Source organism: Vombatus ursinus, unplaced genomic scaffold (genome assembly GCF_900497805.2).
Source record: "Vombatus ursinus unplaced genomic scaffold, bare-nosed wombat genome assembly UNPS02014818.1, whole genome shotgun sequence".
In the NCBI taxonomy this organism is placed as follows: domain Eukaryota; kingdom Metazoa; phylum Chordata; class Mammalia; order Diprotodontia; family Vombatidae; genus Vombatus; species Vombatus ursinus.
In genome coordinates, this window is record NW_020954596.1 from 24,220,644 (window position 1) to 24,247,547 (window position 26,904).

At 34.8% G+C, this 26,904-nt stretch overlaps 1 protein-coding gene across 5 annotated transcripts in view; it reads left to right on the top strand.

Moving 5' to 3' along the window:
- The window catches only part of CC2D2A (coiled-coil and C2 domain containing 2A), a 163,170-nt gene that overhangs the window by 27,742 nt on the left and 108,524 nt on the right, over positions 1-26,904 (top strand). For all 5 annotated transcript variants that reach the window (XR_003566823.1, XM_027836462.1, XM_027836460.1 and 2 more), the window contains exons 7-13: positions 2,412-2,574; positions 7,202-7,338; positions 9,928-10,059; positions 18,123-18,332; positions 18,928-19,034; positions 22,270-22,410; positions 24,276-24,432. Coding sequence is in view for 4 of the 5 variants with exons in the window: in XM_027836462.1 (XP_027692263.1) it covers positions 2,412-2,574; positions 7,202-7,338; positions 9,928-10,059; positions 18,123-18,332; positions 18,928-19,034; positions 22,270-22,410; positions 24,276-24,432 (1,047 nt within the window). In the remaining variant the exon portion in view is untranslated. The remainder of the gene's footprint in view (positions 1-2,411; positions 2,575-7,201; positions 7,339-9,927; positions 10,060-18,122; positions 18,333-18,927; positions 19,035-22,269; positions 22,411-24,275; positions 24,433-26,904) is intronic.

The window sequence follows — 26,904 nt, forward strand, 5'->3', positions numbered from 1 at the left end:
AACATACACACTGATTTATGTAAATATGTATGTACGTATGTATGTATATCCCAGTTCCATTGGACATTGAAACTCAGGCAAAAATAGGCAGAACAAAAGTTCACAGACATGTAGCTAGAACAAAATGGAGTCCAATTTTGAAAGAAAGGTCTGTGGCCTGGGGAAGTGAATGTAGGGCCTTAGCAATAGAGAGAAGAGCCACAAAGTCCTAAATACGCTGTAAAGGAACATTTGAACAACTAGACAGGGATTTCAACTTCCAAGAAGCAAATGCTATAATGACCAACCTACAAGAAATATTTTTGACTCAGTGTAGGGAGAATTTATTCTGACAAACATTCTTCCAGTTTTACACTACAAAGGAATGAAAAACTGGGTTCACTTTATTGACATTTAGTTTACAACCAAATTGGTTTAGATGTATGTATTCTATAAAGAAATGGATAGGGGCAGCTAGGTGGTACAATGGATAGAGCTCTGGCTTTGGAGTCAGGAGGACCTGATTTCAAATCCAGCCTCAGATACTTGACACTTTCTAGCCTTATGACTCTGGGCAAGTTACTTAACCCCAATTGCCTCACCAAAAAGCAAAAAAGAAAAAAGAAAGAAAGAAATGGATGCCTATGATATCAACAGTCAACTTTTTCCAGTGTAAATGAATGAAAACTTTTTCATGTCCCCAGAATGCTAGTATTTACAAATTAAATGCCAAATTTCAAATTTTAATTATTCACTTTTCTTACAAATCAAAAGTATATCCTACTCAGCATCTGACAATAGTTCCAGTTTCCTGTGCCTTTAACATTTTAAGATTAGTTACATATCTGAAAATTGTATTTAAAATGACTGTTTTACCTAAAGATAATTAGTCAACTCTTTACTTTCAAATTTAAAGATCAGTAATTCACAGAAGCTGTACTACAATGCTATCTTTGGGGACTATACCACCCTGAGGAACTGTCTTAATGTAATGAGGTCTCCTTGGAACTGCAGTAATTGAATTAAACCCCGATTCATGGGGCCTGAGACTTAACACTGAATTCTCCTCTATAAATAACAGATTATAGTAAGGTTATAGGATGCTGATTACCAGCAGACATTGTAATATTAACTTTGTTCTTCTGACTTGTTCCCATTAATTTTTACCTCTGTGATTTAAGCACAAAAACATAAAACTTTAATTTCTCTATTAGATTATGCCAACACTACATTCAGGAAATTACAGTGAGACTAAGAAATGTTTTGTCAGAATGTATGGTTATCTCTCATGAACAAACCTCAGAGTATTATAATGCACTCCTCCCCAGGGACCCCAAAGATCCCTCATTTCCCTCAGTGTCCTATTGTGGAACGTCACCCATAAACATAGTTAATCCTGCATTCCCTTTTTCATCATATTGGCCTAGACCACCTCTTTTTTAAGTTTATTGCATACTATAGAAAATTTTACTTCCTTTGCTTTGTCCTAAAACCACCCCTTTCAAACTTCAGGTATTTTCCTTCTGATTCCTGAATTCTAGGATTTGGTGAATGAGTCCCTATCAGAACACTTCATGACTTTGGAGGTTTTGATTATGTATCTTTCACTCTTTCTTTTTCCCTGTCAAAGATTTGTAATCTTTGTAGTCTCCCTCCTCTCTCTCTGTCTCTCTCTCTCTCTCTCTGTCTCTCTCTCTCTGTCTGTCTCTCTCTCTCTGTCTCTCTCTTCTCTCTTCTCTCTCTCTTTGTCTCTCTGTCTCTGTCTCTGTCTCTGTCTTTGTCTCTCTCTCTCTGTCTCTTTCTCTCTCTCTCTCTCTCTCTCTCCCCCCCTCTCTCTCTCAAAGCTTGGGTAGCAAAAGCCTCATGGGAGGAAAATGGAAAAGTTCGGGAATAATTAGAATATACTAGGTCAAAAATCAATAGTAACAGGTACAACTTGCAGGCCAAGTGGTATAATTTTTCCATTTTATTACTACAGGCTTCTTAAGAAGCTTTGAAAAATAAACAATCTCTTCTCAAAGGAAGCATGACTCATTGAATCTCACATCTCCCACATTGTCATTTTGCGGTTTTTTTTTAAATACAGACATATCCATCATAAAGGGGACTTGATGACATCCACTGGCAATAAAATCATTAATACTTCATAACCATGACCCAATTCAAAGCTTTGAAAAACAGCTGTGATGTTATTTTGATGGTAACCTATCTATATATGTATATGAGAGTTATAATTCATAATAATGATGATGATTATAAAAGGAATTGAAATCAGAGGCAACAATTAGGCTTAAGCTTTTTAAAAAACAAAATAGGAAGAGAACTCAGTGTGAGATATGTTAAAACATTAATTTATAATAAGAATTCCTTTCCTAAGAAAACTAATAGCAAAATACAGTATGAACAAAGTTTTTTATTTAATGCAATTATAGGATGAAGAGGAGCTTATTAATGAGAAAGAGGCTGATGACTTCTTGCTTGACTTAGATCAGACAGCCCATGATTTTCTGGCAATAAAAGCTGCAGAATATGAAAGCATCCATGCAGTAAAGCAAAAGGAAAAAGAAATTCTCTTCAGACCCAGTTCTCATACAGGTATTGGATGTTTCCATTTTGTCTCTCTTGCTTGTTGATCACTTTCTTGAAAACAAAATGTGGATCACATAGAGTATAAAAGGGATGCCACTGAAATCTACTCCTTGACTACACTCAGGCTTTGCCTGACTGTAGACATGAAATATCTGTCCTACTTTTTAAATATTCATATTCCAAAAAAAACTCACTTAGTAACATTTTCCAGTGTTCTAAAAACACTATGGTCTGGTGATTCTTTTCTCTTTTTAATTAAAATCTCTCAGGTTCAAATGGACTGGTCCTCTTCATATTTCTATAGTCATAAATTATTCCAAGGAAGTTTCACTTGAGAAATTAATTTCAGAATCTATTAGAAGACAAAGGAGAGGCATCCCTTGTTGATACTTTAAGAAAGATCTCTTGAAAATTTAATCAACTTTTGTGATTTCAGACAAGAGAAGGGAATAAGATGACTTTTGGAAAAGGTGAATTAGAGCTTGAGAGAGAGATCAGACTTGAATACATTGATTTGTGAGTCATTTGCTTAGAAGCTATGTAAATAGATAAGATAGCTCTCTGAGGGAGAAATAGAAAAGACTGAAGAGAAGGGAGAAGACAGAATTTTGGGGAATGCCCACATTGATAGGACATAAGAAGAGACAGTAAAAGGCGGCAGAAGATAGAAGAATACATGATAGAGATAAGAGAATAAGTATAGTATAGTTCCATGGAAACAAAGACAGGAGAGAAGATAAGGATGGATATTCCACAGGTCAGTCAAGGAGGTCCTTAGATCAAAGAGGACTGTGAAAAGTCCATTCGATTTAATGACTAAGAAGTCTATGTTGAAGTCAAATGACAAGATGCACTGAAGAAATGGGGGCAAAAGCTATATTCTAAGGCCTTAAGAATTAGTGAACAGTAAGGAAGGGGAAGTTGTAAAAACAGAAGATTCCTGCATTGAATGGAAGGTTGAACTAATTAATCACTAATGTTCTTTTTGGTAATCAGTTCTGTTAATGGTGGAATACTGATGAGCATTTACCTGGTTGACAGATTTTAGCTTTGACAGATAAACCATTTCTACATGCTCTCCTAAGATTTAAATAACTGGTGGATATTTTATTCTCATTTAAGTTAGTAAAAAAAAATCTTCCTACAAATATAATAAAATACACATTCAGTTTAACAGCCTAAATGATTTACAACATATATTTCTAAAGACCAATGTTTAAGAACAATCAAAACTCATGCTAGATGAATTCTTTTTAAAAGAAAAAATTACTATGACTACTTCTGATTTCTAACCCATTTTATCTTTTTCTTTGAAAAATTATTTTCATCTCTGAAAAAAGGAGAATGAAAAAAAGCCAGAAATATTCATTACCAGATGGTGGGTTACAGTGATTGATTATCATGAGGGAACACTCTTTTCTCAGTCTTTGTAATTTGAAGTATTTCACCAGCTCAGTTACAAATTCAAATTCCTTTCTTCCTCTTGTGACTACTTTTTCTCAAATCATCTCTGCCTGAAATTTTAGCTCTATAAGAATTCCATTAAATGTAGAATCATGTTAAAAGAATAAAATTTCATTTTTATATGACATGTTGAATCTCAGATATTAAGAAAACTATAACTTCTTAATCCTCCCAGTATCCCTTTAGAATAGATTGGTAATTGGAAGAGAGTTATGTGAGAAGCCCAGAAAGTTTGTGAAGCTAATTATAGATGTGGGAATGGATAATATCTCTGAGAGGGAAGTGAAGAGAAAGAAGAGAAATCGGAGGACAGTGTCTTTGGAAATGCCCGCAGAGGAAGGAAACTGAAGTCAGAGATATGATTGTTGTCTTAGAACAATCTCTAAGGAGACTTGAGTTCTTTGTTGCTCCTATACCATTAGGTACTTCGAGAGACTAGCATAAATGACACCAGAGAGTAGGGGTCTGCTTAGGATCTGGGCAAGGTTTCAGACTAGAGGAACGCTGAGAAGGCAGGTCAGTAGGGAACACCACACAAGACTTCTGATTTGCTGAAGAGAGTCCTAGAAAGCTAGATTTGATATGGATCTGAGTTATTCCTTAAGAACACTAGAGACACTGTGGAAGAGACTGAGAGTACAGGAAATAAGGGTAGTTCAGGTTCACCATGGACTGTCTCTTTAAAGTGGGCTGAAAGAAGAATTTAGATACCAAGGGGAAAATATTTCCATTTTTTCCTGGCTAATTGGAAAATTTTGAAGAATAGGGTTAGTTTACATCCTTCCTTTTTCCTTCCCCTCTCCCCTAGACCTTCACATCACTATCTACATCTAGGCTGAATCAAAGCAACAGTCACAGGATTCAGGGATATTATTCAGAGCTTCTCTATGTTACATTAATGTTCTCACCTACTCTAGACCCTGAGTTACTAGTATGTAACCAATAGGGCACCCACTAGGAGATTTGCATATTTAGCAAGAAGGAGGTGCTATCTGACTGTAAACAGCATCATTTGCAGCAAAATGTGGAACAACATCTCACACCGTAAATCAAGATAAGGTCAAAATGTATATAAAATTTACACATAAAGGGTAATACCATAAACAAATTAAGAGAGTGCATAATAGTTTATCTGTTAGATTTATGGAGAAAGGAAAAATTTAGGACCAAACACTATAAAAAGAGCACTACAAAATGTAAAATAGATAATTTTGATTGTATAAAATTTAAAAGGTTTTGCACAAACAAAACCAATGCAACCAAAATTATAAGGAAAGCAGAAAACTGGGGGGAATTTTTTGCAACAAGTATCTCTGATAAAAGCCTCAATTCTCAAACTATATATATAGAGACCTGAATCAAATTTATAAAAATACAAGTCATTCCCCATTTGAGAAATGATCAAAGGATATGAACAGGGAGTTTTCAGACAAAGAAATCAAAGCTATTTATAGTCACATGAAAAAAATGTTCTAAATCACTATTGATCAAAGAAATGCAAATTAAAACAACTCTGAGTTACCACCTCACACATATCAGAGTAGCTAATATGACAAAAAAGGAAAATGTTGAATGTTGGAGGAGATGTGGGAAAACTGGGATACTAATGCACTGTTGGTAGAGTTGTAAATTGATCCAATCATTCTGGAGAGCAATTTGGAATTATGCCCAAAGGGCTATAAAACTGTGCATACCCTTTGATCCAGCAATACCACTGCTAGGTCTATATCCCAAAGACATACAAAAAAAGGGAAAAGGACCTATTTGTACAAAAATATTTATAGCAGCTCTTTTTGTGGTGGCTAAGATTTGGAAAATCAAAGGGATGTCCATCAACTGGGGAATGCCTAAACAAACTGTGGTATATGCTTGTAATGGAATGTTATTGTCTTGTAAGAAATGACAGGCTGGATTTCAGAAAAACCTAGAAAGACTTACGTGAACTGATGCATAGTGAAGCAAACAGAACAGGAGAACATTGTACACAGTAACAGAAATATTACTGAATGAAAAACTGTGAATGACTTAACTGTTCTCAGCAATGCAATGATCCAAGACAATCCCAAAGGACTAATGATGAAGCATACTACCTGCCTCTGGAGAAAGCACTGATATTGATTGAATACAGACTGAAGCATGCTATTTTTCACTTTCTTTCTTTCATTTTTTTTCTTTTATTTGAGTCTTCTTGTACAAAATGACTAATATGGAAATGTTTTACATAATTGCACATGTATAACCTATATCTGATTGCTTACCATCTCAGGAAGGGAAGATGGGAGGGAGGGATAGAATGTGGAACTGAAAACTTTGAAATGTTAAGAAAAAAAGTCTTAAGTTGGTCAAACAGAAAAAGAATGTAAGATCACATCTATATTGCCTCACCACAAAATAGTTACTCATTCATTCATTCAAGAAGCATTTATTAAAAACCTACTATACCAGGTGCTAAGGAATATACAGAGATAAATAAGCTATGATTCCTGCCCTCAAGAAATTTCAATCTATGGAGCAGTATTTAAGGGGGAAAAAACAGAAAGTATAACAAATATTACAACTTGAAGATACCATGGAGTTCATCTGGCTCAACCCCTTCATTTTACAGACGAGGAAAGTGAGGCATAGAAAAAGTGACTTGCTGAAGGTCACACTGGTAGCATATTGGACGAGCAGTGAATTGAACATCTAAAAGTTTAGGAGGCATAGAATCGGAACATGTATTTATATAATTTGATTTTATGAATCTACACATTTAGCTTTTTTATTATATCAAGTCCAGAAAATTAACTTGGAAAAATATATTGTTTTAAAAGAAATAGCAAATCTTGTCTCAGGTCATCATAAAATTAAGAACAGCTTAATAGACTAACAATGGTAATAACAACTGTATTTGTATACTACTTAATGTTTTCAAGTCTTTTTTTGCATATTATCTCATTTGTTCTCATGATATGTCTTTACAGTATATTATTATTCCCATTTTTCAGATGAAGAGCTCAGAAGAGTTGAGGGATTTGCCTTAAAAAACACAAGTATCAGTCAAGGGATTTGAACGCTTTCCTGATTCTAAATCCATCTCTTTTTCCACTATACCATACTACCTCTCAATAGACTATATCTCTTTAAATAGTTTGAAAGCACAGTATGATATTGATTTTTTTCTACCTAGTACCTATTTATAAAAAAATCCCTGAAAATATGCAACCAAGATACCTTGAAGATGAAGGTCTTTACACTGGAGAAAGGCCAATAGTCCCTCAAATTAATCAAAACATTATGGAGAATCGATTGCTGATACAGGAACCAGTAAGTAATCAGTATCCATACAAGTTAATATAAGTATATATTTATATATAATACATATGGAATCTCAATAGCAGTCATCATTCCTAATTTTATATATCTAGTAAATTTTGTATATTTATCTTTTTTTGCATGGGAAGATTATAGTCTTATAGATATCTAAATAAAGTTTACTTTTTATGTCATAGTCAAACTTCTTCTTTTTGTATTTTTTTAACTCAATTTTTATTTTCAGTACCAAATTCTCTCCTCTCCTCTCTTCTCCAACTCATTGAGAAGGCAAGAAAAACAAAACCCGTTACAAGTATGTAGTCTTACAAAACAAATTTCCACATTAGCTATGTCCCAAAAAAAAATACTCATAAAGAAAAAGAAAAGAAAGAAGGAAGGAAGAGAAAGAAAGAAGGAAAATAGGAAGGAAGGAAGGAAGGAAGGAAAGTAAAAAAGAAAGGAAGGAAAGGAGGAAGGAAAAAAATAGAAAGTGAAAGAAAAAATGCTTCAGTCTGAACCAGGGTGGAGGGAACCTGTGGCCTCAAGGTCACATGTGGCCTTCTAGGTTCTTAGGTGTGGTCTTTTGACTGAGTCCAAGTTTTATAGAACAAATCCTTTTATTAAGGGAATTTGTTCTGTGAAGTTTAGATTCAATCAAAGGGGCACACATGAGGACCTAGAGGGCCATATGTGACCTTGAGGCAGCAGGTTCCCCATCCCTGCCAGGTCTAAACTCTCAGTCCACTACTTTTCTATCTGAAAGTAGATAGTATATTTCATCATATTTCTTTTGGAATTGTGGTTGGTCATTGTGTTGATCAGAATTATTAAGTCTTTCAAAGTTAACTATCCTGATAGTGTTATTATTGTTATAAATTATTCCCCTAGATGTGTTCAATTTGCTTTACAATAGTTCATACAAATCTTTCCAGGTTTCTCTGAAACCATCCCATTCATCATTTTTTACAGTAAAATAGTATTCCATACATTTGTATACCATAATTTATTTGGCCATGCCCCAATATTGGGCATACTCTCAATCTTTAATTCTTTGACACCAAAAAAAAAAAAAGCTGGTATATGTGGGTTCTTTTCATCTTTATTTGATCTCTTTGGGTAGCAACCTACTGGCAATATCACTGGATCAAAGGGTATAAACAGCTTAATAACTTTTTAATTACTGTCCTGAATGGTTGGACTATTTCACAACTCCACCAACAATGTGTTAAAGTACCTGTTTCCCACAGCCCATTCAGCATTTGTCATTTCTCTTTTTTTTTCATCAATTTTGTCAATCTGATGGTTGTGAGATAGTACCTCTGAGTTATTTTAATTTTCATTTTTCTAATTAATAGTGACAGCATTTTTTTTCACTTGGCCATTGATAGCTTGGTTTTCTTTCTCTGAAATTGTTCATATCCTTTGACTATTTATCTTATTCTCATAATTTGATTCTATTGATTTGATCCTATGTATTTGATCTATTGATCTATTTGATCCTATGTATTTTAGAAATGAGATTTTATCAGAGAAACTTTTTTCAAAATTTTTTTACCAGTTTCCTGCTTTTAATTTTAGTTTAATTGGTTTGTTAGTGTGAAAACTTTTTAATTTTCTGTAATCAAAATTTTCCATCTTACCTTCTGTGAATCTCTCTAGTTCTTATTTCATCATGAGGTCTTTCCCTATCCACAGATCTGACAGGCAACTTCTTCCAAGCGTTTTTTATGATGTCATCTTTTATGTCTAAATCATGGACCCATTTGAAGCTTATGTAAGGTGTGATATTGGTCTATATCTAGTTTCTGCCAGACTACTTTCTACTTTTCCCAACAGTTTCTGTTAAATAGTGAATTCTTGCCCCAATAGCTAGGATCTTCAATTTGAGCAAACATTATGTTGCTGTGTTCATTTGCTTCTGTCTCTTGTATGCCCAATCTCTTTCACTGTCTTAACCAGTACCAAATTGTTTTGATGACTACAGCTTTATAATTTAGTTTGAGATCTGTTAAGGTTAGGCCTATTTCCTTATTTTTTGTTGATTCCCTTGATATTCTTGATCTTTTGTTCCTTCATATGAATTTGATCATTATTATTATTATTATTATAATTCTATAAAGTTATCCCTTGATAGTTTTTGGGGTGGGGGCATGATACTGAATAAATGAATTAATATAGGTAGTATTGCCATTTTTATTATATTGGCTCACCTTAGCCATGAGCAACCTTTTCTGTATTTCTAATGTTTATTTGGTTAAAATCTAGAAAAAAAAATTACTTTAATGAAATAGAATACATGGAATACAATAGAATAACTATACAATAGCATACAATAGAATAGCTTTGTTAAGACCTATCTTTAGTTTCTTGTTCCATTTTTTGCAAAATATTCCATTTGAGAGTAGTAAAAATTGATTACAGCTCAAGACTAAAATTTTAATGGGAAAAATACTTGAAGTTTTCTTTCTAGGAGAGGAAATACCAAAAATTATGTCATAAGACATGCATGTTTGATATTAAGTTATTCTGGAAATGTTGTCATTTTGTAAATCATTTCCATATTACAGAAATAAAATTATACTCTCTTTGCTCATCTCACAGGAGAGAAAGTGGTTTGGTGACGATGGCAGGATCCTAGCACTTCCTAATCCAATTAAACAATTTTCTACAAGACCACCAATATTCTCACCAGGAGAAGGCATAGAAGCAGGACTACAAACATTATATAAAAAGGTAATAACAGTTTCACATTTTAAAACTATACTAGCCTTAATGTTCCTTTCCACAATTCAATATTGGAATATTTATTAAGCTTTTACCATGTCTTAAGGCATAATACATTATACTCATAGACTTTAATACTCTAACAGCAAAAATATTAGGGAAGAAAATGGAAGAGACATAATTAATCAACAAGTATTTATTGTATATTTTGCTTAAAAATACATATATTTGCATAGTTATAATCATTGTGACTTTACAACCTTGTGTTCTTGCTTGTTTTATTTTACATTATTTCATATGAACATTTTTATGTATTTATGTATGCTACATATTTTTCATTTTTAATAGCTCTACTGTATTAAATATGGTATAATGGAAAAAAACCACTGGAGAGGAGACTTAAGTCCCAGCCTCAAGTTCTGCCAGTTACTGTGTGTTCTTTTAAAAACTGCTTAATTAGTATAGGCCTCAATTTTTTCATTTCTAAGATAAGAGCATTAAAGTAGAGGAATTCTGACATTTTAAATCTATTTAGTGATGCATGCAGATCCTTTTATGGCATCAACTACTTTCTCTAGCCAAGAAGTAGAAATAGCAGCAAATAGAAACACAGCCTCTATACTCCTAGCCCCTCTATAAACTGATCAAGACAAAGTATATCATAATTTAATACCAGTCCTTAATAAGATAATAATGTCTCCGCTATATGAGGTGCTTTATGATGTATAAAGAACCTTCATATCCACTATTTCCTTTGATTCTCCCAGATACCCTCTAAGGTAGCTAGGGTAGGTGTAATGGCCACCATTTTGCAGCTGAGAAAACTGACCCTCAAAGAAGAGTAATGACTTGAGTAAGAGTTCCCTCAGTAAGTAGTGGATTCAAGATTTGAACCCAGATCTATTGACTCCCAGTCCAGTGTCTTTCCACAATACCATGTGACCTACTCTAGACCAATACTTAACCAGTGGACTTCCATACTAAACTAAAGATCACTTTTCCGAGCTTGGAAGAATTTGCTCCTCAAGTTTTTGAATTCAGAACCATAACCAAACAAGTGGATAATACTGACTTTCAAGCAAGTAGCTTCTATATAAAAGTGCCAGTTCAAGGTGTTGGGGCAGCTAGGTGGCACAATGGATTAAGAGCCCAGCCTGGAGTCAGGCAGACTCATCTTCCTGAGTTCAAATTTGACCTCAGACACTTACTAGCTATGTGACTCTGGGCAAGCCACTTAACTGTTTGCCTCAGTTCCTGATCTGTAAAATTAGCTGAAGGAAATGGCAGACCACTCTAATATCTTTGCCAAGAAAACCCCAAATAGGGTCATAAAGAGTCAGACAAGACTGAAAACAATAGAACACATGCAAAGTGTACCATAAGGCTAAGTGTAGTTTTAAGCTTTACTAACTTCAGAAGTATATGTGCTACAAATCTTCAGAAAATATCATTTTAAGGGTTAATTATGTAAAATTTTAAAATATTGACTTTTTTATTTAACCATCAACTTATGATTACACATTGCTTTAGTTGATTTTCTAACTTTGTAAAAACTTTCATCTGCTTCTACTCAGTAACAGAAAGCATTACATTTGTAATTCTAGTCTTAAAATCTTCCGGAGATGAAGCATACTATCTGCCTCCTGAGAAAGAACATCTATTGATTAAATACAGACTGAAGCATGCAATTTTTCACTTTCTTTCATTCTCTTTTTCTTTTATTAAAGTCTTTTTATACAAAATGACTAATAAGGAAACATGTTACATAATTGCACATGTACAACCTATATCTGATTACTTACCATCTCAAGGAGCGAGGGAGAGAATTTGGAACTCAAAACTTTAAATGAAAATGCTTTTAGAAAATCTTCCAAAGAACAAGGTTCTGATGCATACACAACAGTTTTGATGTGACCCCACACACACAAGAAAAAGTCTAATGGAGACAGATCAGGTAACCAGGGTGACCTATAAAGAAGAACAAGTCAGTAGACCTCTATTAATTCACTGAATGAGAAACTGTAGCACATGGAATGCAGGACAGGATGTCCCATCTTGTTCAAGTTAAAAATGTATTTTTCAAAAATCACAAAATATGTGCAAAAATATAAATAATTAAACTTTCAAATGATATTTTTGTAAGTTTGTAGCATTTTTACTTCTGGAATTATTAAAGCTTAAAACTACTCCTGGGTCACCCTTCATGTGGAGTGAGATTAGTGGTTTGGGGGAGGGCTTGTAGACACCACACAGTATTAGTTCACCAAATATATTTTCAGTCTTCTTCTTCATAGCTCAGTTTCTTCAAGACACAGAAGTCTAATTTCTGTTCATTCAGTAATTTAAAGCATTGTACACCACTCACAGAAATGCTATTTTTTTTTAAATCTGTATGTTCTCAACCCTTTTCTAACACTTCCTCTCCCTCATGGCTCTCTGTTATTTCTAGGAAGCCCCTGTTACTTTTAATGACTTCCTCTGGAGTCAATGGTCGGCGATTATTTGTTGCCTTTGTTTCCATTATTTATTTGTATCATTAGGATATTCTCACAGCTCTGCAATTAAGAAAGCTGCAAATTATTAAAATAATTCCTTCCTTCCTCCACTCCTTACCTCAGTTCTTTCTTCCCTTAACCCCGAGTATAGAACATATATTTTCTCCTGAAATCTGGCCAGATCGTCATCATTATTTGAAAGCTGCTTAGCAGAATAAAAAGAAGACAAACTTAGAATCCCAACTCTACCTTTAGCTACTTGGGTGACCTTGGACAAGTCACTTAAATTCTTGGTGCCTCAATTTTCTTCCTTGAAAAATGAGGGGATTGAACTAGATGATTTCTAAGGTTGCATCCAGCTCTAGATGTATGATTCTTTGATCTTGTGATCCATAAAGTGGTTGAAAATGAAACCTGTTTTCCTGGGCTATCGAATGAGATGTCTTAGACCTATAAAAAGACTGAAGAAAACTAATACTTTGGCAACCATTTCAGGAATCTGGTTGACCAGAATGGAACTTCTTACTCTATTCATCTCCCTTATGATCAGCAAAATTCATTGTGCATTTGACACATACTATAAGACCTTGATTCCTTCTTATCATAACTATCAAGCTGAATACTGTATTCACTCAAGAATGTGGTTTGGCAATTGTCCCAGCTCTATTAATTTTTTTTTACTTGCTTGAGGAAGAGAATGGGAAAAAAATGAAATCTCTTTCTGTTACTAAATCAGAAAGCTTTAACAAATGCCATTGAAGATGAAGAACTACAAGAAATGTTTTATATTGGAGAAGGGATTAAGTTCAGTTTAGGAAAATGCAAATTAATATATCTTGGGGAAAACAATGAAAAAAATTTAAGAAAGAAAATAATGTTGAGACTTTGAGAATAATATTAAGCAATGAATATAAAATATAATTTACTACAACTGGTGTTAGAATTGTCTAAAAATCCTCCAAAGAGCTCTGCTTTCAGAATCCCAATCTGGATTTGGATTCCCAATATTTAGACCAATTTCTAGCATGTGCAAGTTTTTCCACTTTCTGATTAACCCAATGAGAACTTTGATTTCCCAACCTCTTAACATTCTTCATTTTTATTTGTTTGTTTCTTCTGTTAAGGATTTTGTAATTTCCCAGTGCTTTTATTTTAAATATGTTAGGAAGTATTGTTTTTCCCCTATAGTAAATATATTGGCAAGTATCTGAGGCACTTTATGCGCCTACTAGTTTCCTAGTGGAACAATTCTGGGACTAGGTTTTTTTTTTTTTCAGTTTTGAATTGAAGACTGAATAGTTTTATTTCAGCACCAAAACAATATATTTCCTAGATAACATTTCATCCAGGAAGAAATTCTCTCTGTCTCAATCCAATCCTTTTTTTAATGGTAGTTTAGGATTAGATGACCTAAACTCCAGGCTGAGATCACAGCAAATTATTAAGATCTGAGGTCATGTAGATTTGAGTACAATGAGGTAAGATGTGAGTATCCTAGGTAACCAAATGGAAAAAGAATAAATAACACAGCAATTCTAAAAGTTACTTTAACTCATATCTGGAGTGCTACAGAATAGGCCTTGAGAACACCAACCAAAAATGTTCCTGTAAAATTTGTAAGCCAGCTAGTTAAAAAAAAGCCATCAAACAGGGAAAGTGGAAAATGGAATTCTTTTAGTCTAAGTAAGGAATAGATCAGTTAGAGTGGAATGTTTCTTTTTGGTTTGAATTTTGAGATTTATCTAGAGATATTCCTATAGGAAGTTTAGAAATTTAGTTACATGTGGCCACATACATTTTTGCAGAGAACAAAAAAAATCTGGCAGCTGTATCTTGCAACTGGACATGATTTAATACCTTGAACCCAAATTTAAGAGAGGATACAATGGAAAATACCTTAGCAGCAATAGGAAGGGGGTCCCAGACTATGCCTATATGACATCCATAACAAGTATTAATAAGTAAGTGATCCCTGGAATGCCTTAAGGTAATTTCATAAAACATGAATGTAGATGAAATGGAATCTTTATTGGGGTGTTCTTTCCTCAATGTAAACAGATGTGAGTATTAAATTTGTTGTACCAATGGATACCAAGGTCCACTTTAGTTATTTCAATCTCAACTGACATCCTCAGCAAAGTTTGAGGCAAGAGGAAGAGGGAATGGTTCCAGAACCAAGTTGGAGTCTAGGATGATATGGGGATTACTTGTGCACACACTCAAACATACATACAACATACTCACCATAATTTTATAAATCAATGTTCAAAAAGAATGTTATGTAACCATGAATTTATATCCTTTGTATCTATTTCCACTCATTAATTCCATTCTTTGTATTCTAACACATACACCAATTGCTATTTGGGACACATAACATTAATGGCAATAACCCTACAATCATTTGGAGAGAAAAGATAAAACAACTCTGAAGTTAAATCCGTTTTGGAGTGTAGGAGGGTGAAGTCAGTGGAAAATGAGCTGGATTTCAGGTTTCATCCTAATTTTTCACATCAAGACAACAAGCCACTTACTACTCCACATGAACTTGGATTAGTAATTTTGCATTTCTGGACCTTTGTTTCCTCATCTGTAAATGGAGTTGGACTAGGTGATCTCTCAAGTCCTTCCTGGTGCTAAATCTAAGAATTTATGAACTAAAATTGCATTCAGAACTCTAAGTTCATTCACAGCAGCTATTAAATTTTCTGAAGTATCTCTGAAGTTTTTTTTCCCTTAGAAACAATACACATTTGTGCATTTTTCTTGTCCTATTTACATTGAACATATTCTCTAGTCCACTCTCTTATATTATGTAGTTCCTGTTTGTGTATTGGCAAGTAGATTCTAAAGTAATTTATATTTTCTTTAGTTATTTAAAATGGAATTTCTTTTTTTATCTCTTCTTAATGGATTTCATTAATACTATACAGAAATGTTAACAGTTTATATGAGTTTATTTTATATCCTGAAACTTTCCTGATGTTAATTATTTTAATTATCAGTTTTTTTAGTCCAGTATCTAGGGTATTCTAAGTAAATGATCATATTATCTGCAAAAAAAGCAATAATTTGTTTCTTCTTTGTCTATCTTCGATTCATCTTATTTCTACGAATAGCATTTCTAGCACTGTTTTGAATAGTAATGATAATCATCAATATCTTCATTTTACCTCTGATCTTATTGGAAAGGCTTCTAGTTTATACCCATTATAGATAATATTGGCTCTTGGTTTTAGATAGATAGATTATTGTTGTTGTTGTTGTTGTTCAGTTGTTCAATTGTATCTAATTCTACATGACCCCATGGATTTTTTTTTCCATGAGGTTTTCTTGGCAAAGATACTGTGGGTCCCATTTTACAGATATGGAACTGAAGCAAATAAGGATTAAGTGACTTGTCCAAAGTCATAAAGCTAGTAAATGTCTGAGGCCATACTTAGATCTTTCTGATTCCAGGTCTAGGGCTCTCTCCACTACACCACCTAGATGCCCCTTTTGATAGATACCATGTAGCATTATAAGGAAAGATTGATTTATCCTGTGTTTTCTAGTGTTTTTAACAGGAATGGGTCTTACAGCTTATCAAAAGCTATTTCCACATCTATTGATATAACCATTTGATTTGTTGTTGTTGTTCATGTTATTAACATGGATAACTATTGTTGTTCAGTCATTTCAGTAGCGTCCAATTCTTTGTGACACTATTCAGGGTTTTCTTGACAAAGATACTGGAGTGGTTTGCCATTTCTTTCTCCAACTCACTTTACAGATGAGAAAACTGAGGTAAACTGGATTAAATGACTTGCCTAAGATCACACAATTAAGTGTCTGAGAGCAGATTTTACCTCAGGTCTTTCCTGACTCCAGGCCTGGCATTTTATCTACTACACCACCTCCTAATATTGAACCAGTGGGGGCTTTCTGTTTGATTCTGGAGAGAGTTATGTTCTGTCTAGCTTATAGAATGCTTCAACTAAATAAGATATTTTCTTTGGTCATGAGGAAAGCCCCTGAATGTACAGATTGGTTTTAGAACTGCATCTCAACTTCCTTGGTTATTTTTAAGACAGTCTAGGGCTGAAGCCATAAATGATGGCTGTAACATTCCACATAGCACACATGTTGGTACATCAGTTTGTTAATTAAATACATAATTGCCCAAAGCTATATCTACTGATATCTAGGGGAAATAGAGTATCGATGTCGTGCAGACATCACCAACAGGAGAACATTTTGCTTTTCCAATTTACCAACCAATAAAACTCCTTCAGAGGATGAAAATTACAGATTTGCTGTGGTTATCCAATGAAGTAGATCATGGTCAGTAGAGAAGGACCCAGATGTATCTAAATCTGGATCCATGGGCAGCAAGGGGTCTGTAAATTTGCACAAGAAGAAAATTACATCTTTGTTTTCACTAACTTCTAACTTAAATTTAGCATTTCCTTAAATTATTTAAACATTATTCTGAAAAGTACTCCACAGACTTCACTAGTCTACCCAAGGGTTCCATGACACAAAAAAAGTTAAGATTCCTTGATCCAAATAGTAGGAAATAGACTGACTTTCCAGATAAGTTTATAGTCAAATTCAGTTTCTGAATTTCTAACCAGAAGTTATCTTAATTGCTGAGAAAGCTTACTCAAATTTACCAGGAATTGAAAAGGAAGATAAAAAGAGAATGGCCCGACATTGAAGAGGAAAATAGTGGTGAAGAGGCAGAACTTACTACAAATACATATTTTTTATCTATCTGGTATGTAGATGACCTTTGGAGTATATCTAAGACATCATGATATGGTACATAGAATTCCAATCCCACTCTGATGCTTACTGCCTGTGTGATCTTGGGCAGGTCTGTAACATCCCCTGGGTCCCAGGTTGCATTATCTCTAATGAACAGGTTAGATTAGATGGCCTCAGGTTCCTTCCAGTTTCAGATATATGGTCCTTCATCATTCCTTATGACCTGGAACCCCACACAGGAAACCTGTTCATTTTGAAGACAAAGAAAAACAGATTTAAATATTAGTAATGCTTTTCCTTGTTGTTGTTGTTGTTCAGTAGTTTCAGTCATGTCCAACTCTTTGTGACCCCATTTGAAGTTTTCTTGGATACTGGAGTGGTTTGCCATTTTCTTCCCTAGCTCATTTTACAGATGAGGAAACTGAGGCTGAGCTAGTAAGTTTCTGAGGCAGGAATTGAGCTCAGGTCTTCCTAAATCCAAGACCAACACACTATCCTTTATGCTACCTAGCTGCCTTACATATGAAATCTATGTATTAGTAAAGCCACGTGTCAGAGCTATCCTTCACACTGTCAATTTGATCCCTTGGCCTGAGAATAACTAGAGTTAAGGGCAGGTACCTAATACCTAGCAATTTGCTTAGGCAACCCAAGCATTTTCCAACTTGCATGTCCACAATATGTTGTGTAAAAGTAAACTAAATATTTATTTGTCAGTAGTATAGTATAGACAAAAACATAGAAAAATTATCTGGAAAAGTCTTTAACTCCCTCTCTCTCTCTCTCTCTCTCTCTCTCTCTCTCTCTCTCTCTCTCTCTGTCTTTCAGGCAGTCAACTCTGTACCCAATAACCAGTACGTTGTTGGTTCTGGAGACTCTCTGGGTCAGTTTCAACTGGACATCGATATTTCAGGATTAATATTTACTCATCATCCCTGTTTTAGCCGTGAGCATGTTTTAGCAGCCAAATTGGCTCAGTTATATGATCAATATCTAGCAAGACGTCAGAGGAACCAGACAAAATTTCTTACAGATAAGGTATTTATGATTGGTTCTCTTTTATTCAGTTGGATTTTTTAATGAGTTAAGGTGGATAAAATTCTAAGTAAAATATTTCTTTACAGATTACCCTTCTTTCTGGGATACTTTACATGAGATCCTTCCTATATTCAAAACACTACACTCTTTCAGCCCTGTGATTCTCTGATTTACAAATATTTTGTTGTGGCTACTGTACCATTGATATTTCTAAGTCACATACAAAAAGTTCTCTACTCTCCTTGCCATGGTTGTACACGTGTTAAAATGTCAGTGATACTAAATAGACTATCATGTACCAGAACAAGGAGGGAACACAAATTAGAAAATAAGCACACTTCTCCCTCTTATCATCTTAGTGAGGTATTGCTGAAAGGCTTAGGAATAGATTAGATCATCTGACGAAGCATACCAGGTTTACAAATGTGACTCATGTTTTGTCCAAGGCTGTCCCAATTTGAGATTAATTTTGTCAATGTTGCATTATTCAGTTCCGTTTTCTCATGTCATTAAGCAGTCACCAAACTTGTTGTGGATAACATTGTTCTCTCAAAAAAAATGTTCATAACTCAGAATTGGCATTATTTGTTGTTAGCTCAATGCTCTGAGGAATGCTGTACACACTCACTCTGATTCCACCAAACCTCGTGGTTCTGGCCACACAGCTCAGGAAAGCATGAACAAGTATCAATCAGAAATTCGGTGAGTAAAATGTTAATTTGTGGTCATTGGGTTTTTTTTTTTTTGTATGAGATTTCTAGACCTTTCCTACAAATGCAAAAAATCTCTCAGCCAATAGAAATAATGAGTACTGAGAGTTGGCCTCAAATTCAAGAAGACCTTGGTTCCCGTCTCACCTTCAACACATAATGGGTAAATCATTTAAACTCTCAATCACTTTATCTGTCATACCGGGAGTTACCTATGCCAAATGAAGCCATAGATCTAGTCTTCTTGCTCTGTTTTTATCATAGTGTCTGTCATTTTACATATCATTAGTCATAGTTGCCCATTGGTCCTATGCAAAAACATGGCACATAAAACTTAAAAATCACATTTTACATTTTGTGATAAAGCATGTCCATCCACATAGTCATTTGTACATATCTAGGTAAGGAAATTGCTCCAAGCTTTCGACTCTGGGTAGACAATTTTTTTCTGCCTCTAGCAACCAAATTCTCTTTGCTTTCCCCCCAACCATCCCAGTGGAGTCTTTGAAAATTTGGTCAGATTAGGTAACCACCATTTACACCTCTGTAAGCCCTCTTCATTTTAATTATGACACACGAGTTCATAAAAGCACAGCCGGTCTTCATACTGGCATGGATGAGAAAAAGTAGAAGCATTTCAAGGATCTAGAATTTTTTCCTCTGTGGCTGCAGAGTGCAAACCCTTGTGTAACTTAGTAGATGATGTCAGAGTTCTTGTGGCTAAACATTAATCAGTGTCTAGCCAATTCTGCGATGAGATTGCCTGAACTGAGAAAAGTCGGTCCTGAATAACAGACATATATTCTATCACCAAACTCATACTTACAATTGTATCAGGTGGTGTTGATAGTAATGATAGTAGTATTAAATTAGAATTTATATGATGTTTTAAGGTTTGCAAAGCATTTTACATGATAGCTCATTTGATCTTCAAAACAACCTGGGGAGGCTGGGCCTGTTGTTACCCCCATTTTATATGTGAAGATAAGAGAGATTAAGTGACTTGCCTAGGGTCACTCAGCAAATTAAGTATCTGAGGCAGGACTCAAACTCAAGTCTTCCTGACTCCAAGGTCAATGTCCTTTCACTTGTCAAGACCCGTCAGGGCTTGAACTCTGTTCAAGCCTTTGAGGGCCCAAGGTTACCTCCACTCCACAAGTAGGCATGGGAAGAGGATTTCAGTAGAGGAAGAGAGGGAAATATGTGTAATTATATCATAAACACCTTGCTTTATCAAGAGTTCACCCCTCATGCAAATGAGCTATTTGGAACATAACTGAGAACCAAGAAAGGAGCTTAAAAAAGACCTTAAGAGTATCTGAAAAAAAAAAACAAACAACTTTGCATTTCATTTACTTACTTGATTCACAGAAAAACTTCTTGGACTTTTATTCAGAGTGCATTTATTCTTACTTTAGACAAAGTTCTTACAAGTTTAATTACCTGCTTTTCTAGCCCACAGACAATTAGAAACAACAAATCAGAAGTATTGGGGATGCTGGAGTCAGTCGTACAGAGAGCAGTAAGAAGTGACAGCTAGTAGCCTCGTAGGAATGGAAGAGACACAATAACTATTAGAAGACACAAGAATTCAAAGAGCACAGCAGTCGGGGGCCATTTAGTATAAGAGCGAACAACCCAACTACCTCAATAGTTACTGAAGTCATCACTGTATAACAGCCCAGCACAACAAATGACATTCTTAATGGTGATATTGAGTCATCAAGGAAAGGTTAAGTTATGTTTTGTGTGCTCTGGTAAAGAAAGCAGGGAAACATGAAGTCTATTTTGGAGGATTTGTACTCAAAATAGTTTAAATGAAAGAAATATTGGCTCTTAAAGTTATTGGGAAATTTCGTTTTTATGGATCAGCTCTTTCCCTTCTGATGCCAGATAAGTGAGATGTCTCTTTTTCTGGATGTTCATTTAGGTCTTTGATTCATTTTAATTTTACATAAACCTTGACAGGAAAGGAATACATAGTGTAGGACAGCAGTCCACTCAAACTCCCAAGTCTTTATCACATGTAATCTATGCCTCTGTTGGTTGGATGCAATATGGTTCTTACTGTGCAGTCAGTATCCAAGCTCCCAAATGATTATTAGCCTATTTGTTAATTTCATTCCCAATGGGACGGTCTGCTTTTCAGTTGTTAGATGTCTGAACTCAAAGGAGACTTTTACTTTCCAATAATTCATGTTAATTTGTATACACTTGACTCAAAACATTCAAATATGCTTTAAGACTAAGTTGTGATGATTATATGCTCTGCAATTAAATGACTAAATTAAAGCCCTTGTCCTATATTAGGAATAAGATCTGGACTTGTGCTTTCATTGCTATAGGGAACTCTCAGGTGTGAAGACTCTCTCCATTAATACTAAGCAGAGCCTTCTTTGCAACTTAGAGTCTTAAAGAATTGCCTAGAACACTGAGAGTTATGTGGCTTACCCAGGGTCACATAATTATTACGTATTAGAGACAAGACTTGAACCAAATTCTTCCTAGATGAATGGATGGTTCTCTATCCACTGTACTATGCTTCTCCTTTGTCCTATATTACTGAGTACAACGTTGTACTTTTTGCCTGTTTAGATCAACAATTAAATGTTTCATTTGCTCAAAACTCTCCTTGAAATCTTTGGGGAGCTTGAGGTTGATGAGAAAAGTAAAAAATGCACATTTTAAAGTTAATTTGGCAAGATCAGATATTTTATATTGCATCAAGAAAAAGGAGATTACTACCTAATTATCGAGCAAATGGTCTATTATGATGCATCCTTGGTATATTATGCTATTACAGGTTGCTAATTAATCCCCTAAAAAGCACATCATGCAAATCTTTATGGAAGGAAGAGTAGCTATAGTGATCTGGGCCTGTAATTTTACCAGTTTGAATAGCAACCTTGCATAGAAATTTTTTCACCAAAGCAACTGACAGCTTATTCATATAATTTCAAAGAAAGTATGTTTCTTTAATGATGTACAGCTCTAAAAAGAATCTTAAAGAGTTATACAATACATCAAAATTAACCAAAAGTACTCTGAAGGGAATAAAATACAGCCCTCTTCAAATCTGGATTATTTACTAGTTATCCTCATGATTTGAAATAATTGTCCAATGGAAGAACAGTTCATTTGGCTCCTATTCTTATCAGTTTTTTAGCCTGGGGGCTTATTTACACCAAGATAATTTTTCATACACGCATATGCTATATATTTTGTAGGCAAACGCGGAGGTTACGTGATGCTGAAGAAGAAAAAGATCGAATATTGCTTAAGACCATCATAAAAGTTTGGAAAGAAATGAAATCCCTTCGAGACTTTCAGAAGTTTACCAACACACCCATAAAACTATTTTTGAGAAAGTATGTTCTAATCACACATACACTTCTTAACAGGCCAGGAACTATTTTTATATATGCTTCAGAGAATGGTCATTGATGGTTAAACCTTTTCAAAGTAATGTCAAGAAAGTCTCTGGTTTTCTTTTCCCTTCCAGGCTGTACATTAGAGACACTGTAAGAATTCTTAGTCAGGTATGTATGTGTTAGACTAGCTAACCTTTGAGGCCCCTTCCAGCTCTGAGACTCTTTTTTTTTGTAGCATACTATCCCACTTAAATTAATTATGTATCAGAAAATTCATAGGAAGAGTGAAAAATTTAGATATATAATAGTAATACTATCTCACATTTATATAGGACATTAACATTCACAAAGAATTTTCCTTACTTCGTGTGAGATAGGTAGAGCAAATATGATTAACTCCATTTTATAGATGAGGAAATGGAGACTCAGAAAGATACAATAATGCCATATTGATTTTTTGCCTTGGAACACTGATGCCTTTGTTTTTTTTTTCTCAGATATACTTGTGAAAAAATTAAAAGGAAAAATGTTATGCTCTACTTGGACATCACAACATGAGGAAGAAATATCATAAGATATTTTTCAGGTTTTTTCAAACAAAAACTCTGTGCAGCCCTCAGCAGAGCGTTAGCCCAGGATTTGGGGGATTTCCCTTTTTTGCCTGAGTTTTGAATGAATGAAAAGTTTTGGTGATCCCATCTCATCCAAGCTGTAAAAGCAATGAAACAGCCCTGATAGGTTCTGGGTGGTACCTTCCCAGGGGAGGACAAGAAACCAAGGGAAAGAGAGGAGTTCCCACCACTTAGCTATGTTTAATCCCATTGAGGAGCTCTGTCTAGCTAACTGTCCCTAAGTCTGTGAGCTCCTGAGAGAAGGGATTGTTCATTTTCCCCTTTCTTTTTATTCCCCACCACTTAGTGCAGTAACCAGCACACAGGTTTAATAAATGCTAGTTGACTAAGTGACAGCTTTCTCTGCAATTTTTCTGTTTTACTCATGTTTTCCATGTCATCTTAGATATAGTATATTTCAGTAATGAGAAATATTCACAACTGTTTAAGAAATGCTTAATTTTTTAATTAATAATTAACACCAGTGTACATTTCTCTTTTTTGTCTTCATAACTAAATAGCATTTGTTTACTCTAATCCACCAAATCTGGTACATTAGGGTGAATGTGTAAAGAGTTCTGGTTACATTTAGTGCACCTAAATAGTGATGTATTAAATCTAAACCTGAAACCCTGAAGTAGTAAATATATATCTAATAAATGTTAAGTAGAGCTAGGTGTCCTTATAAGTTTGCCAGGGTTTAACAGCTCTTGGTACCTAAAAAGTTTGCCCAATCTGAATAGAGGAGCTTCTAGTATGGTAGAACTTAGCATCTAGATTTGCATTAAGGAAAATAAAGCAAGAGCTGGTGTGAGTCATTTGGAATGTATGGCCCCTACAATAATACAGTTGGTATGGTCTGATCTTAGAACAGCACTGCAAATTTTAACACTATCGTAATGAAATTTCACATAGGTTGTACAGGTAAGTTCAAACACATAGTTTTCAAGAGTTTTGAAGTGATTTATCATACTAATAAAAAAACTAATATCATTAAGTGCAGTCTTTGTGGCTTGAATTAATACCATTGGCAGTGGAGGGGGAGGGAACTGGGGTTAAGTGATTTGTTGAGGTCACACAGCTAGTAAGTGTCAGAGGCCAGATTTGAACTTAGGTTCTCCTGTCTCTAGGGCCATTGCTCTATCCACTGCACCACCCAGCTGCCCCTCTATTTTTAAAGTACTAAATGTACTTTACCCACTTTAAGTGACTTTTTGAGGGAAAATATAAATGCAATAAATTATTTTAAAGGGAAGAAGTCGACTGGAAAACAGACGAAAAGGCATTTGAAACAGAAATTCAAGCAGAAACAAATGAGTTATTAGAAGAGCACATGGAAGAGTATGAAAAGAAGATGGAAGAATATAGAATCGAGTACCAAAAATGGAAAGCCTGGAAGAAAGCACAGGTATGTAGAACGGTTTCAACTTTGAACATGGCTGACCTTTGGCAGTGTGGAGTGTGAGGTTTTATGGTAAGCGAAATGGTAAGCAGACTTGGCCAATGTGGGCCTTCTCTCGTCCCAAAATCCTTTAGCATTTTAAGCCCTTCACAAACTGACATTCTGCTGCTTTTTCAGTCTTCTCACATTTTTTATTTCCCAGCAACATTGGCCTTCACTCCATCTCCTATTTCCATGACTTTGCACTGGCTGTTCCCCATGTTTAAAATGCTTTCCCTCCTCATTGGCTTCCTTCAAGAATCTGCTCAAATTCCACCTTCTGCAGGAAACCATTATTGGTCCTCCCCATCCCACCCTCCAGCTTCAGTGCCTTCTCTCCGAGACTACTTTGCATTTCCATTGTATATATCTTCTATGCATATAATTATCTGTGTTTCTCCTCCATTAAAATGTGAGTTCCTTGGGGGAAGGGACCCTGTTTTGCCCCTTTTTGATATCCCTAGTGATTAGCACAGTTCCTTGCATTTAGTAAATGCCTAATAAATGTTTGGGCTGCTAGGTGATGCAGTGGATAGAGTGCTGGGCTTGGAGTTAGGAAGACCTGAGTTCAAATTCAGCCTCAGAGATCTCCTAGCTGTGTGACCCTGGGCAAGTCACTTAACATCTATCTACTTCAGTTTCCTCAACTGCAGATAGAGCATAATAATCGCACCTACCTCCGAGGGTTGCTGCAAAGATCAAATGAAATAATATCTGTAAAGTGCTTAGCCCAGTGCCCGGTACATAAGACACACTATATAAATGCTAGCTATTATTATTGTTGTTGACTGACTGACTACCATGTTAAAGGTACCATACTAGGCACTGGGAATGTGAAGATAAAAATGACGCAGCCCCTGCTCCAAGGAACTTGTATCTGTCATCTTTTCTATATCCCTAACTTCTGACCATAAACCTCACTAAACCTGCCATCAATTTAATTAAAAATCATTAGATGAAGACTGTGGGGTAAGGTTTGTATACAGAAACCTTTAGCCTCAGTTCTCCTTACCCATGTTTTAAAAATGATTAGCTCTTAATATAGAAGGAGGATGAAAATAAATATTGTGTTTAAAGGTAGTCCCAGGTAGTATATATTTGCTGGATACTACTGCCTACAGAGCCCTTTCCCTATAGTCTGTTCCACTATTGATCTTTGGGGGCTTCTTGGCATCTGCTGCCAGGAATATAATGTTCTTGCAACTAAAGGGCTCCATATTTCCATCAGCAGTGTTGCTTCAGTACCTGTTTTGAATGAATGAGTGAGTGAGTGAACGAATGAATTAATAGTATTGTTCTCAAGGAATCTCCACAGAATGATGATGCTGAAAACATGGCCCTTAAGGTTGGAATCTAGAAAGAACAGACAAAAAAGAAGGAATGTATGCTATAAAAGCAAAAGCCTTGATTTAGCTATTGGTGCTAAGTAAGCAACACTAAGAAAAGCTCTGTTCTCAAGAATTCTCCCCGACTATCAGTGCCCTATGAATACCTAGATATGTTTTCTGACCTAGAGCCCCTGCTTCCCGGTGTTACTAGAATCTGAATCTCAAACACCATAGTTATAGAACTGGTAATGAGGACAATAGTGCCATCTTGAGCTCATCTCTAGTAAAATACACTTGTCTGTGGACAGTTAACACAGTTGGATAGAACACTATGACAGAGAGGACAAGCTCACAGCTTCAATCCCCACAGGGACCTATTAGCTTTACTCTTTTCCTTAGCCACAGTCAAAAATAATCTAATCACATCTAGCCATTTTTCACATACATACCATTAGTCACAAGGGGAACTGTGTAACATAATGTGTATGTATCAGCATAAACTATCCTTACTACTGCAAAGACAACTTGAAATGACCACAAATAAAGCATAAGAAATACAGAATTTCTACATAAGTGAAATGATTATAAACAGGCTCATACAATTTAGGCATTAAATTCCTATTCAGCAAATGAGAGGTACAGTTTGCACCTCCTTTCTTTCTAACTCTTTCCCTTGCTGAATTCCCTTGGCTCATATATAATATGGAAATATGACACTAAATATAAGTAAGTACAAAATATGTTACATGTCTTATATATATATGTTATATTATGTGTTATATAAATATGTATTTATATTCACATATATTTATCATATATTTACATATGATACATTTGTACAAATGTATTATGTATACTTATATATTATATATGATATATTCACATGAATACATAATCTCTGATATATATTTTATATGTAATCATATATTCATACAAACTTTGTTATATATTATATGCATTTATGTTATATATATGCACAATATTACATGTTATGTACATATATTGTATTTACACAATATATTGCATATTTATATATAATTATCATGTTGTAAAGTATACATATTTGTGCTTAATTATATTTAGTCTTATATTTCCTTTACATTGTTAGAAT